The sequence below is a fragment of the Rhamphochromis longiceps genome, linkage group LG3 (assembly GCF_057381845.1).
Source record: "Rhamphochromis longiceps isolate RC_006_pf linkage group LG3, R_longiceps_female_GT1.1, whole genome shotgun sequence".
NCBI classification, from domain to species: Eukaryota; Metazoa; Chordata; class Actinopteri; order Cichliformes; family Cichlidae; genus Rhamphochromis; species Rhamphochromis longiceps.
The window spans coordinates 37,944,433-37,957,515 of NC_140559.1; the positions used below are offsets into that span (position 1 = coordinate 37,944,433).

Sequence of the window (13,083 nt, forward strand, 5' to 3'; positions counted from 1 at the left end):
CACTGTCGCGCTGAGCTAAAGGATCCTGTCTATCCCGCAATATACGCTGAATTCTGAGGACTCTCCTTATCAATCTTGCACCTTCCGCAATGGGTGGCTCGCGTATACGGACAGGACATGGCTGCGACAGGCTTCCCAAATCCACCTTCGCTTTTATAGCCGTGGTCTCTCATCTTGATTACACGAAGTAATTTACAATTGCTACTCTGAAATATGAATTAAATCTGTAATAATCACATACATGTAATAGAATGTTAATAGTACATTTCCCTTTTTTAGGAAATGACCTGTGTGAAATCAATAAATGGATCAGGTGCTGCATTGTCTTTAGTTACATTGATGTTATTTATTTATGGTGAAACAGTGGTGGAATATCGCTGTTGCTTTCGTATGATGACGCGGACATACCTGCGTGGCCGCGATCTAATCCTGTTTACATAAAGTAAACCTGCTCCCGAGCAGGTTTACGCTTACGGCTCTGTTGCTATGACAGCAAGTCCCGGATGAGCTTCGGGGAACCGACTGATCCAGGATCACGCGAAATCGTCAACAATCTAATCCGGCTAACCTACTTAGCGAGGTACGAAGAACGGGCCCCAGATCACCCAAAGGCCCAAATAACTATTGATGTGAGAGACATTCCAGTAGGGGGCAGTGTGACCCTTAGCTGCTCAGTGAACTCATCATCTGGATGGAAATTCTACTGGTACAGAGATGTAAACTCATCTGAACCTCTGACCACACAAGATGCTGTTCAGATGCAGATGCAGTTCCCTTCAGTAGGACAAATCAGTGTCTCACAGGAAGGACTCTACAGGTGCAGAGGAGGAAGAGGACACCCAGTCTACTACACAGAGTACAGTGATCCACTCATCATTGATGAAAATGGTGAGCTTTTCATCAGTGAGTGTCATAGAAAGACAAAATGTAGAAACGTTTTTTATTTTCAGTTTTATGCCTGGATCAGTAATTCACAGTTTTTGAGATATTGCAACACATTTGGCCTCAAATATGCAGACTAGTCAAGATAATAATCAGATGTGAGATCCTGGAGAAGACACTGAGTGGGAGTGTGAAGGGAGAAAGTTAGTGTCAGTTTTGCAAAGAACAAAAGGAAGCTGATATTTCACCCCTTTGTGCTTACACTGTGCTTATAAACACTAAACACTAAAATAGCAGCTTTAAAAATGCTTCTGTTCACAAGGACGATGGCATTTTACAGTAATATAATGCAGTGGATAAGGAGCGGGACTAGAACTAGATTCTGAATGTAACAAAGATTGGCCTGAGTGATGTCAAACTGAAGTATTTCACTCAGGTGTGTTGAAGACTGTAGAGAACTTTTCATTCTGAGGAAAAGTTTCAAGATGGTAGCAGTTAATGTGCCTTTTTTTTTTTTTTTTACAACAGATATGCTCGATCCTGAAAGCTCTTCATTTGTTGTTCTGATGAGCTTTAGACTAATGTTCGTTTTCATGTTCCTCCTGTTCTTGTTGTATTGCTGCACAAAGTCAAATGGTGAGTTGTTTTTCTTCTGATATTAAATATTTTACTTTTTAAGTACAGTACTGTGCACAGGTCATGAGCCATCCCTCATTTCTTAATATTTTGCTAAGAAAATGGAAAACAGTTGCAGTAATCTACTGAAACATGTAAACATAAATGGAAATCTAGCAAATAAAATAAAAACAATGTGGATAAATAACAACTAAGAAGTCAGATGTTTTCCAAATGTTATTTCATGGTGGATCAAACTCTGACGGTCCTTTTCTGTTCATAATTCATCAATTTTAACAAGATCTCCAACAATGTCAAATTTGTATTCATCGTGTCATCAGAGCCATTCCCACTGATTTTCAGCCCAGTTCTTTTGACATTTGGTGGACCTCAGCCTTTTCTTTGTTTTTCTTCCTTAATTCTTCGCAGCCACCCTTCCACTGAGACCATTTCTGATGAGGCTTCATTGAACAGTAAAAGATTCAGCTGAAGGTTCAGATGCATCATCAGGTGCTGTGTCAGGTCTTTGCTGCATATAAAGAGATGAAGGGTGGCTGAAGACTTTTGCACCACACAGATGCAGCATGTGGCCCTAAAGTGGAAACAGCTATGTATAATAGATGACCATGTAAAAGCAAATGCCTTTTTAAAAGTTTCTAATAAAGGTTTTGCGGATGAGGGTCAGCCTGGATGAAAACCAGGCTGAGTTATGGACTCCTCTTGTCTTCACAGTTAGTTTTTCCATCAAGTTTAAACTATTCTGATGCTTTTTGTAACACAGCTGTACTGATTACATCTGCTGCAGCTCTGACACTGTTGAATTAAACAAAGCCAAGTTAATAATATTTAATTTAAATGTGTTTAAGTTAGTATCACAGACATCAGGTGACCTGCAGGTGATCATTGTGTCTATGAGTCAGAGTTCGTGATACACTTTTATTAATTTAAAGTAGTTGTAGAAGCTTTGTGGTTATCATTAAAATCAATGTTAACATTTTTTTTTCAGGTTGACCGGAAGTTAATTATCCATCCTGGGATTCAGCTCAAAGTCATTAACAAAAAAACATGAGTACACAAAAAAAGTGATAATAAACATGAAAATAATAATTATGATCACTAATAATGACAGAGGCTGTTTATTAGGGACAAGAATCTTGAGAAGTCTTTGTTAATAGTCTTTCATTTATTGCCTTAATTTTCCTGTTTTTATTGTAAAGCACTTTGGTGTACCGCTGGTCTTTTAAACATGCTATACAAATAAAGTTTGTGACAAAGTGAGTGAGAAGACCATTTGTCTATATTCTTAGTTAACATTCTTGCTTTGATTTAACCATATTTCACATGTAATCTGCAAGAGGCAAACATCTACTATCCCAGGTTTGTTTATGTTGTGCACTTTTACAGATTATATAATATCTTGGTTTAAATCAATTCCTACAAGTTTAAGTTAACATGTTCTTTATTTCAACTGTTAATTTGTATTGTTTAGAACTTACCTTACCTACCTGTCTTCCAGAAACAAAAGGAGGAAATGTAGTTTTACTTCCTGCTTTATACCTTCTGGGTTCATCTGGGGTCACAGGAAGAGACCAAGTGCAGAAGGGGAAGAACTCTTATAATTTAATAAAGTTTATTTTACAGGGTTTATGAAGAAATAGATTTATTGTTGTAATATGTATTGATTACACCACAGAGTTCATGTTGCCAGTAAAGAGGAGTAGTAGAGGTTTGAATATAATCATGTTCATCTTACCTACCTACTGAATGGAATAGTCCAGAGGAGAAATTGTTTGGTTAAGTGGACTATTTAAGCAGAAGAACTCTGGTGTTTTGAGAGAAAGGTTCAGGTCAGTGTAGCTGTGTGCAGGTTGACCTTAATTTCAGTTGATTTAAGTTCAGTTATGTTTATTTGAACTGAGTTAATTATAGAGTTGAGTTTCTTATTTGTTTCTTTGTAAATACTGTTTGGGTCACAAAATGGTGAATAAATCACTTGCTACACTGGACAGCATCAGTCTCCTGCACGTCTTTGATCGCTTAAGTCAACTTTTACCACAAAGTTGTATTGTATTGTAAGAATCACTCAGAAGTGTTTGTCTATGCTCCTGTGTCAGGCGCTTCAGTAGATTACTCGTGCTATTAACAGCAGCCGATAGTTTTTTTTTCTCCCCAGGACACAGCTTACATATTACTTTAAATGTTCTTGCAGCAAACTGGTGCGAAATGACGTGCAGCTGCACTACAGCGATGTTAAAGCGGCAGAGTTTACTTCTACGTTTAGAAGACAAATTATTGAAATTAAATAATGATATTCAGCGAGTTTAATTATTTTACAATGTAACGCAAGTGCATTGTAAGTAACTGTAATTAAAATACCTAAAAATGAACAGTAATCAGTTACTCTACTTTTTCAGTCGAAAAGTAATTTAATTACAGTAATGCCTTACTTAGTAACATGTTACACCCAACACTGCTTGTTCACTAGTGACGGGAGAAGGAAGCCGGAGATCGACCGGTCTGTTGTGGTGAAGAGGGAGCTGAGTGTAAAAGCGAAGCTCTCAATTTACCGGTCGATCTACGTCCCTACTGTTAAGGTTCAAAATATTGGGGATGGAGACAAGAGAAAAACCACAATAACAACACTGGTCCGGTCGGGTTGAGTCAAACGATGATTTAATGATCACACACGTGGGAGATGGACACTGATGCAGACAGCCTCAAATCTCAAAATGGTGGAGCATTGCTCAAACTTTTATAGCCTCTGGTGCCTCCACCTTATCATACAAAGCCTAAACATTCACATGCTTTCTCTCACACAGCGCCTGAGCTACGACCTTGGCTCCCTGTTTATCTGCTCCTGCTGAAATGGGGCAGAAAACTCCAGCACACTCTGTTCTCTTCTACTCAGACAAATTAGATTTCTTATAACTCAGCAGTATAATGCATCATAAAACAATATCATTCATTCACAACAAGTCAGCAGTTTAATGTAATGCAAATCAGTTTAACTAATGTAATAGTTATCAGCTTCTTCTAATTCAGGAGAATAATGCAAACTAAAACTACATAATAATTCACAATCTTTAATTAGGGGTATAACATGGCATAAAATAATATTATAATCTAACACTACCTTCTAACTATGGTCACGAGTTGTGGGTAGTGACCGAAAGAATGAGATTGCGGATACAATCAGCAGAAATTAGCTTCCTCCAAAGGGTGGCTGGCCTTCCTTAGAGATAGGGTGAGAGGTTCGGCCATCTGGGAGGGGCTCAGAGGAGGAGGTCCCGGGGCAGACCCAGGACACGCTGAAAAGATTTTATGTCTCAGCTGGCCTGGGAACACCTTGGTCAGCTGGAGGAGGTGGCTGGGGACAGGGAGGTCTGGGCTTCTCTGCCTGGCTGCTGCCAGATAAGTGGAAGAAGATGGATGGATGGTACATGGTCTGTGGACCACATTTAGTAATAAAAGGCACACACTGTGATTTTTGTTAACTTAACTTTTTGATAATTAAAAAAATAGTAAATGTTGTCTTATTCTTCTATCCATTCATGCATATTACAGAGTACAGATGATGCCTCAATCATATATAGCCAAAATTTGAAGGCAAAATTTGAAATGTGAAGGCAAAATTTTCCTGAGTATTTTATTATCTATTGGAATCTGGAATTTCATTGGCACTCTTAATGACATTATTTGTTAAACTGTTTAAAACAGGATTTGAATTAATGTTCATACACTATCTAAATCTATATTTAATTAATAATTTATAAATATACTCTTAAAGCATGACCCAGGCTCTAGTTACCTGATATTGTTCATCATTTTTAACTGCGTTTAATATTACCACAGACAATTTCCTGTTTCTTCTTTCAAATCAGATATGATATATCCATAGCTCTTTCCAAGCCATACACCATAGCTGGTTTCATTACCATCTTGTGTTCTAAAATGCACTCATGAAACTTGGGTTTTAAAATACTGAAAGATTTTAAAAGTGGTTGAAAGTAAAGCAAAAGGTTTACCTAAACAGGTGACAGTTTTATAATCCATGCATGAAAACCTCAAACAAAGAGTCAGTAAATAGCATCAGTTTCTCTATACAAAAACTGAGCAATATGTTGGACATAATTATGAAACTGAAAGTAGGCTTTATGCAATTAAAAACAATGAAAAATGAAAACATTTTAATTATGTGTAAATATTTTTTAATCAAGTAACTTATTTTAAGTGCGTTACATTTGGCATGTGGAAGTCTTTTCTTGGCTCTTGACGGAGGCGGCTGCACTTTCTCCTTCTCCCTCTCCCTTATCTTTCCTGCTTGGCTTCTCATGTCTTTTGCATAGTCTCGCTTATTCTCTATCCCTAAGAGAGTCTTCCAGACTTGTTCTCTAAAAACCTAAAGAAGAATTATGGATTTGATCAACAGGTCCCTTAACGAAACTGAAAAACTGATTGTCCTGCGGAGACATTTGCTGCCAGATACTCAATGGTTGCTTACGTCATGTGTCTGACAACACTCTCGATGGAGGACATTGAAAGACATCTACCAATTCAGAACCATGATAACAGAGTTCTGGCTGATTGGAGCTGGCTTATCGAAGTACAAGAATCGGCTAGAGCTGTTTAAAATCCCACAAGGCTGGCCGACATGATAGATGATGGGCAGGGCTGTGAGTACTCAGACTGTGTTTATTGAAAGCAATATGGACAAGATCTTGGAGAAGAAGAACGGGAATTGAGAGACCTGGTGACCAGTGACGGACATTAGACCAACTGGAAAACTGGAAGCAGTTTGTTCACGCTAACCAAAACAACTACCATCTTCATCTAATGCGACCCCCCTGGCACCAGCTGGATGCTCAAGGCAAAAGCTGACGGTCAAAACTCTCCTTTAGATAACAAGACTGTTGATGTGACTCTCTCCCTCCTCAATCAAGGCCAGCCGCGTCAACTGAAGATTGTTGACTTTTGCCCAAGCGAGTGAAGGGCCACTTTCTCTTGGCTGAACACGGAACACACACACACACACACACACACACACACACACACACACACACACACACACACACACGCATGTACACTGACACAGACACCCCCTCCCCCCCATGTTGTTTCCTCATGTTGTGCATTTTCCATTGTTTTGGTTCTGGGTCACTGCTCGTGCGGTCAACTGGCCAGTGCTACCAGGCCTGACCTGTTTCCCCATAGTGATGGGTCGTTTGCGAACGAAATGGCTCTTAGAGCCGGCTCTTTGACGTGAACGACGCGAGCCGGCTCCTTATCGCGAGCCGTCACGTGGTTTATTTGTTTTTTTCTCTCAGCCTCTCTCTTGCACTTTTTTTCCGCTTCGCTCCGCCGCTGGGCAGAGGGGGGAGGGGCGGTAGTTACACTGAGTAGCACAGGAACAGAGCCAGAGGGAGAGAGAGAGAAAGAGAGCCAGGGACAACAGCGTCACATTAGAAAGGTATAGTAATCATTCACAACTATTTTCGGTTGCAGATGATAAAGGATTCAGAAAGTTTACTCATGCAGGTCCATATGACAGAGAATATGCATGTTCTTTTTGTTTTCATATTATAATTTATATTTAATTGTGTTGTGGTTTGCAGTGTTTTGTGTTGTTTCACTTTAAATTTGTAAAAGGAAAAAGCTGAAAATTTAAATAGTTAAAAGTTGAAATGTGAATAGTTGATTTTTGTATTATATGATTTATTTATTACATTTTATGTGGAGTGAATAAATAAAAGTATATTTACAGTGGCCCCTAGAGACAAAGCACATACAAACTTCAAATCACGTACGAACTCTGAAGCACGTACAAACTCCAAAACATGTAAAAACACGTACAAACTCCGAAGCACGCAAAAACTCAGAAGCATATAAAAACTCAAAACACGTACAAAAGACAACAGAAGTGCTCCAGCATGCTGGGCGCAGTGTTGAGATTTTGTTACCTTGTGGCTACACAAGCCAGCACGTACCAACGACCGGATTTGGTGTGTGGTAGTAACAGGTAAATGAACTTTTTTTTAAATTATTTGAATATATGTGAGTGCTTGTGTATAAATACACAAACAATACACACATGCTTTCAATTGTGTAATTTAAGTGATCTACTCTGCTTTGGAAGTTCAGTTCATGCTAGAAATGTGTTTTGGAGTTTGTACGTGTTTTGTCTCTAGGGGCCACCGCATATATTTATATATAAACATATATAAATAAAACTACTTTTTTTTTTACGTTAGTAATTCCTTTTGTGCATAATTTTATATTGTTGTTAATAATAAATTAATTAAAGCAACAAAACAACCTGAAGAGCCGGTTTGGAGCTGAAAGAGCCGGCTCTTTTTAGTGAGCCGAACCGAAAGAGCCGGTTCTCTAAAAAGAGCCGGAAATCCCATCACTACTTCCCCAGCGTGATGTTTCTGTGTTGTATATACAGTTGGCAAGGTATCATCTATCTTAATTGCCTCTTGGGGATAAGTCTTTCTGACTCTGACTCTAAGAATCACTTGTGATTAAAAAAAAGAATTAAATGGTACTATAAATGGTTTTAGAACATAACAAAGAACAAAATCAAGACAATAATGAGTGTGGGGAATCAGAATCAAAAACCAGTATGAAATCAATACATAAATATGAATAAAAGGTTGAAAATTCAGAAAGTTACTTTATTGTGGACAGCCTTTAACATTATAGAGGCCACATAAAAGCACAAGAATCCTTAACAAGGTAATAGAACAACTACAAACTTGTTTTTTGTTTTGTTTTTTTGTTTCTTTCAAACTACAGGAATAGGCAGAGAAAGCTATTCTTGTTGCATTTTTAAAGCTCGTTTTTGCAAAACAAAGCACTTGGACTGCGATGTCCAAACCAGGCACATTTTACAATGCTTAAAAATGATTTGCATCTATTATTAGCACTTGGATTTCAGTTCATATCATTGCCTTATTTAATATTATATTATATGAGTGCTACTTCCAACCTATAGTTTCCACCTAAATTCAGTGAGGTGAGAACCAATCTTTAAATAATCTGTTTCCATCCATCAGCGCTACAGTAAAGCAACATAGGTACTTCTGCAGTCAGCATCCTGGAAAGAGAAAAACATGTTTAACTTTTTGGTTTTTAACTATATTGACTATATTTCTTTCCACAATGATTAATATGTTTCAAATGAAAACTAGTTCAATTGCAGCATGGTGTATACAGTCTGCAGTGAGCATCTCTTACCCGTCTTCTCCATAGTTTCCAACTAACGCTGAAAGACACTGCCATTTTTATCACTTTGCCAGCTGAGTTTGAAATCAGCCACCCCTTGATCTCTCAGGATGGTCTCCAACTTGAAGAAAAACATTATAAAAGAAAAGAGCTGTTTTTCATACTTGTTAGATTTACCACACATAGCTTTATGTCCCTGTCATGCAGGTAATAATCATATTTAAATGTTTTTAAATCATGTTAAAAGTGAAATTTCGTTATGTTTTGGAACAAAATAAAAAACTTTTGCTACTTTTCTTTACCTCTAATATTTTTTTCTGTAGATATTTTGTGTTTGTTGTGATGTGTTTGGTGTTTACTGTTGTTTTATGAACTCTTGCTGCACAACCTGTTTTCCATAATGCGACAGTAAAGATACAAGGAACCTAGAATCTACGTTTGTACCTTCATTAGGAGTTGACTGGAGGCAGCGGAGTCAGTGAGACCCACATCAGACTTCACCTTCATCCTTATGACCATCTTCTTTAGTTTGGCATCTGTAGAACACAAATAAAGAAATATGTCATTTATTGTTGTGATAATAATTATTATTATTTTTTAACCCACATTTTGATGCTTTAATGAAAACAACAGTTGTATCACACTTATAAAGAAATTGATTTATTACTTGTCCATTTCAGGAACTTACCTCCTTGACAGATAAATGTTGCTTTCTGGTTACAGTCAGCTGGTATCCAGCGTCCCGTCTGTGATCCTTCCACAGAAACACAGTTTCCACTATAACTTCCGCCTCTTTTCCAGTACCTGAAGGAGGTCTTTGTTCCATCTGACCAAACCCAAGCATCTTTAAACAGACCAATCCACGCTTTGGTGGTAACTGCAGCAATCGCTGCATTTTCCTTGTCTGTAAGCACACATGCCAGATCAGTGTGCTTCTGTCTGCACAGATCTTGACTGCTCTGCCAGGTTTGCCCCTGTGTGTAAACCACATACTTCTTGCTGCCATCCTGCTGAACTAGAGACACACAAGGGGAGAGGAGTAAAAAGGAGATAGACTTATTTTTTCTGCCAAGAAAAATAGTCAGGTAAGTGATTTAGAGCCAAATTACTAACAGCAGAGCCATGATGTTTCTGGTCATAAACACTTGGACCTGTTGTCCATATATGTGGACATCACATTTTGGGGTTGTCTAGACCAAAATCTTGTTTTTTTTTTTTTTATACAAGGGCCTGTTATCCACTTACGAGGACATTATACTGCCACAGTTTTATCAAACTTTAAAATGAATCAGGCCCTTGAAGAGCAAAATCAGGTTAAAAGATAATTCTTTGTTTTTACATTCATCAAGTCCCAATCAGCTCAAATAGCAAGGAGAAATTAAAAATGCATGCCATGAAAGAGTTCAGGTCTTAGGAGGTTAAAATATAAAGCGCCTTGAAGCAACTTTTTTTAATGATTTGTTGCTATAAAAATGAAATTAAATTTAACTGAAGTACAACTTAGGCTTGGCCTGTATTATTTTGGTCAGTAGATCATTTGCTCTTTCATTAAGTCTGTTTGGCCACTGTAAGAGCCAATTAAAGGCTAGTTCACTGGTTCTGGTAAAAGGGGTTAAAAGGAGAAATATACATTTTTTGTTGTTAAGTATAATTTTCAGATGATTTTCAAATACTGTTATGTTAAAAGCATATAATACAGAAATGTGAAATTCTGATGCGCTTTTTGGTAATTATGTGCTTAGATAGTTGGAAGTCGGATAAACTGGAAGCAACACAGTTTTTTCACCAAGTCTTGCAGTGTTAATTTACAGTTTCATTAAACATCTCCTTTGAAAGAAAAGTACCTGGTCTTGCCCATGTTTCAAATGCCTGTTGCTGGACTGACTTCTAAAAGAAGATGAGTGAAAAGGAGCCGGAGTGCCGCCATTGTAGCCACTAATCTACTGGTTTGCTCAGCCATTGTTTGGACGATGTTTGTCATTACTGAAATAAACTTGCTGTATCTTTGTTACATTAAAAATATTTTATATTTATTTTATTTTGGGGTTTTTTTGCTGGAATTCATCCTAAAGTTCACGCAAAAGCGCTGAGATGAACCTGAGGAGAAAATACAGACCTACCCAGAGAACAGCCAGAGTTTGTGGGATATTTTACATCCTTTTGGAAACATAGCTGTTGAGTTACTTCAGTCTGGACCACAACTGTTCGAATCAGCACAGTGAGTTCTCATAATCTCACCGCTAGCAAATTATCATTTTGTGTGCTAGTCACTCGGTCACGTTTTCATTTTTGTTTTTAAATATTATATAGATTAAATTGATTATCATCAATAAAAATTTCATATTAACTCATTCACTGCCAGGGCTTTTGAGCATTCTTACTCATTTTTGATGAGCCACAGAAAACTGTGTTATGATCATATAAACGCTGAACCTACCAAAATGAAGAACAGACTCTCTTATTCCATCCAAAAAAAAAAGCTTGTTTCTACCATTTTCCATTCTTTAGTAATCAGCTGTAGAAGAGAGGTGGGTTCCACCAAAAATGCCTGTTTTGACCACAAAAAGGGAGAAAACGAGCTTTTTGTGAAAAATACATTTCAAGCAGTCTGATGTTCACTGACAAGCTGCCCGAGGTTGTATTCTAGCCCCTCCCATTGAAAAACGTAATTGACGTCTATAGACGTCAATGGCAGTGAATGAGTTAAAATTATGATCAATTATGATCACTCACAACAGTTTCAACTGTAATTGCAATTTACTCACTTTCATAACACACATAAGCTCTGGTTAAGTCACATGGAATATCATTCCAGAGGCCGTCATCTTGTATCTCTGCACACGTCTCTTTCCCATTATAGTTGTCTGGTTGATCACGGCTCCATTTGGTGAAGTCTGCTCTGCCACTCCCATCAGACCACAGCCACCTGTCGTTCTGTCCGTTGTAAAGTCCGATCCATGTGGCGGTCTTGTGACTGTCCAGTGTACTGACCAGCTGGTTTTCTTCATCCATGTTGTTTATGGTTGCCAGGTCAGTGTATTTTAATCTGCAGAAGCTCTGAGCCTCATACCAGGTTAGGGATTCATTGATAAAGTGGAACTGCACTAAAACACAAGATTATCCAGTGTTTACACACAGACGCCAAGAAATAATTCCCAATTTGTTCCAATGACTTTATGTCATCATGGTCTTATTAAATAATTTTTTTTCTGAAAACATTTTAGAGTGTTGCCATATTTGTGCCAACGCAACTTTCAGAGATGAAGATAATGATGTAACCTGTACTTCCCTCAGGGGAAGTACAGGTTACATCACCTGGACAGGTTGCCACTCCATCATAGAGACACACCTAACCATTCATGCTTAAGTTGGCCAATTTTGAATCACCAGCTAAAACACTATGTATGTCTGTGGATTGTGGGAGAAACCCAGAGTACCCAAAGACAGTACACACAAGCACAAGGTCAAACACGAACACATATAACAGAGAGTCCCAAGTGCCTGGGGATTCAAATCCAAAAACCTCTTGACGTGAAGCAATAGTAGTAACTGCTGTCTGCTTATCTAATCAGCCAATCACGTGTGTGTATCTCAATGCATTTAGACATGCAGAAATGGTCAAAATGACCGGCTGAAGTTCAACCTGAACATCAGAAAGAAGAAAAGGGGGATTTATGTAACTTTGAATTTTGCATGGTTGTTGATGCCACGTATTTCAGAAGCTGCTGATTTACTGAGATTGTCCCAAAGAACCATCTCTACTGTTTAACAGAGAATGATTAAAAAAAGAAAACAAAATTCAGTGGGACAAAGTTTTCTGCTGGGAAAATGCCTTGTTGATACGAGAGTTCAGAAGACAAAGGCCAGACTGCCCACAAAAACATTGAATGCTGAATACTGACCTGAAATACATGTATACTAAAATATTAACTGTATCAGTGATTGAAAAATGCAATGACAACAAAATAAAAAGCAAACAAAAACACCAAAAACAAACAATGATCATGTGTGCTTATTTACCTGTTTTACTGGACCCTGTTGAAACCAGTGCCATCCTGGTGGTAGTCATCAAAAGCATTAGGAAACTTCCTGCAGCCCAAAACATGCAGAATAATAACTTGCTGTCATCCACTGAATGCACAAATATGTCATATGTTTTGGTTATGTATAATAAGGTGTACTATAAAGTTACAGAAGCAGTAGAAGCTGGCTAAATTATTTTAAAAGCAAAATAGGTAAACTTCCATCCCAATGACACAACTATAACTCTCTGTTGATATTAATGACGCCAGTTAATTGGACAACTTTAACATTTCCATAAAAGAAAAATATAGAAACAGACATTATATAATTTTTTCTATA

General features: G+C 37.8%; 2 protein-coding genes across 2 annotated transcripts in view; one reads left to right on the plus strand and one right to left on the minus strand.

Moving 5' to 3' along the window:
- LOC146674486 (Fc receptor-like protein 5) overlaps nucleotides 1-2,508 on the plus strand; it is a gene marked incomplete at its 5' end in the record, with an annotated part of 160,551 nt that extends 158,043 nt beyond the window's left edge. The window contains 2 exons of the mRNA XM_085401069.1: nucleotides 601-888; nucleotides 2,504-2,508. Of these exons, the coding sequence (XP_085257195.1) occupies nucleotides 601-888; nucleotides 2,504-2,508 (293 nt within the window). The remainder of the gene's footprint in view (nucleotides 1-600; nucleotides 889-2,503) is intronic.
- A 6,247-nt stretch (nucleotides 2,509-8,755) lies between these two features.
- Nucleotides 8,756-12,808, minus strand: LOC146674491 (macrophage mannose receptor 1-like). The gene is made up of 5 exons (XM_085401070.1): nucleotides 12,742-12,808; nucleotides 11,487-11,825; nucleotides 9,410-9,736; nucleotides 9,166-9,257; nucleotides 8,756-8,842 (listed from the first exon to the last, which is right to left on the minus strand). Exons 1-5 carry the CDS (start codon nucleotides 12,797-12,799, stop codon nucleotides 8,756-8,758), a joined length of 903 nt encoding a protein of 300 aa, XP_085257196.1. The 5' UTR covers nucleotides 12,800-12,808.
- Nucleotides 12,809-13,083: the final 275 nt, after the last annotated feature.

Excerpts from the sequence above, each read along its gene's own strand:
- LOC146674491 (XM_085401070.1), bottom strand. The coding sequence starts at position 12,799 with ATGCTTTTGATGACTACCACCAGGATGGCACTGGTTTCAACAGGGTCC. Across the intron at positions 11,826-12,741 it reads AACAGGGTCCAGTAAAACAG|TGCAGTTCCACTTTATCAAT; the intron begins GTAAATAAGCAC and ends CTTGTGTTTTAG. Across the intron at positions 8,843-9,165 it reads CCAGTCAACTCCTAATGAAG|TTGGAGACCATCCTGAGAGA; the intron begins GTACAAACGTAG and ends TTTTTCTTCAAG.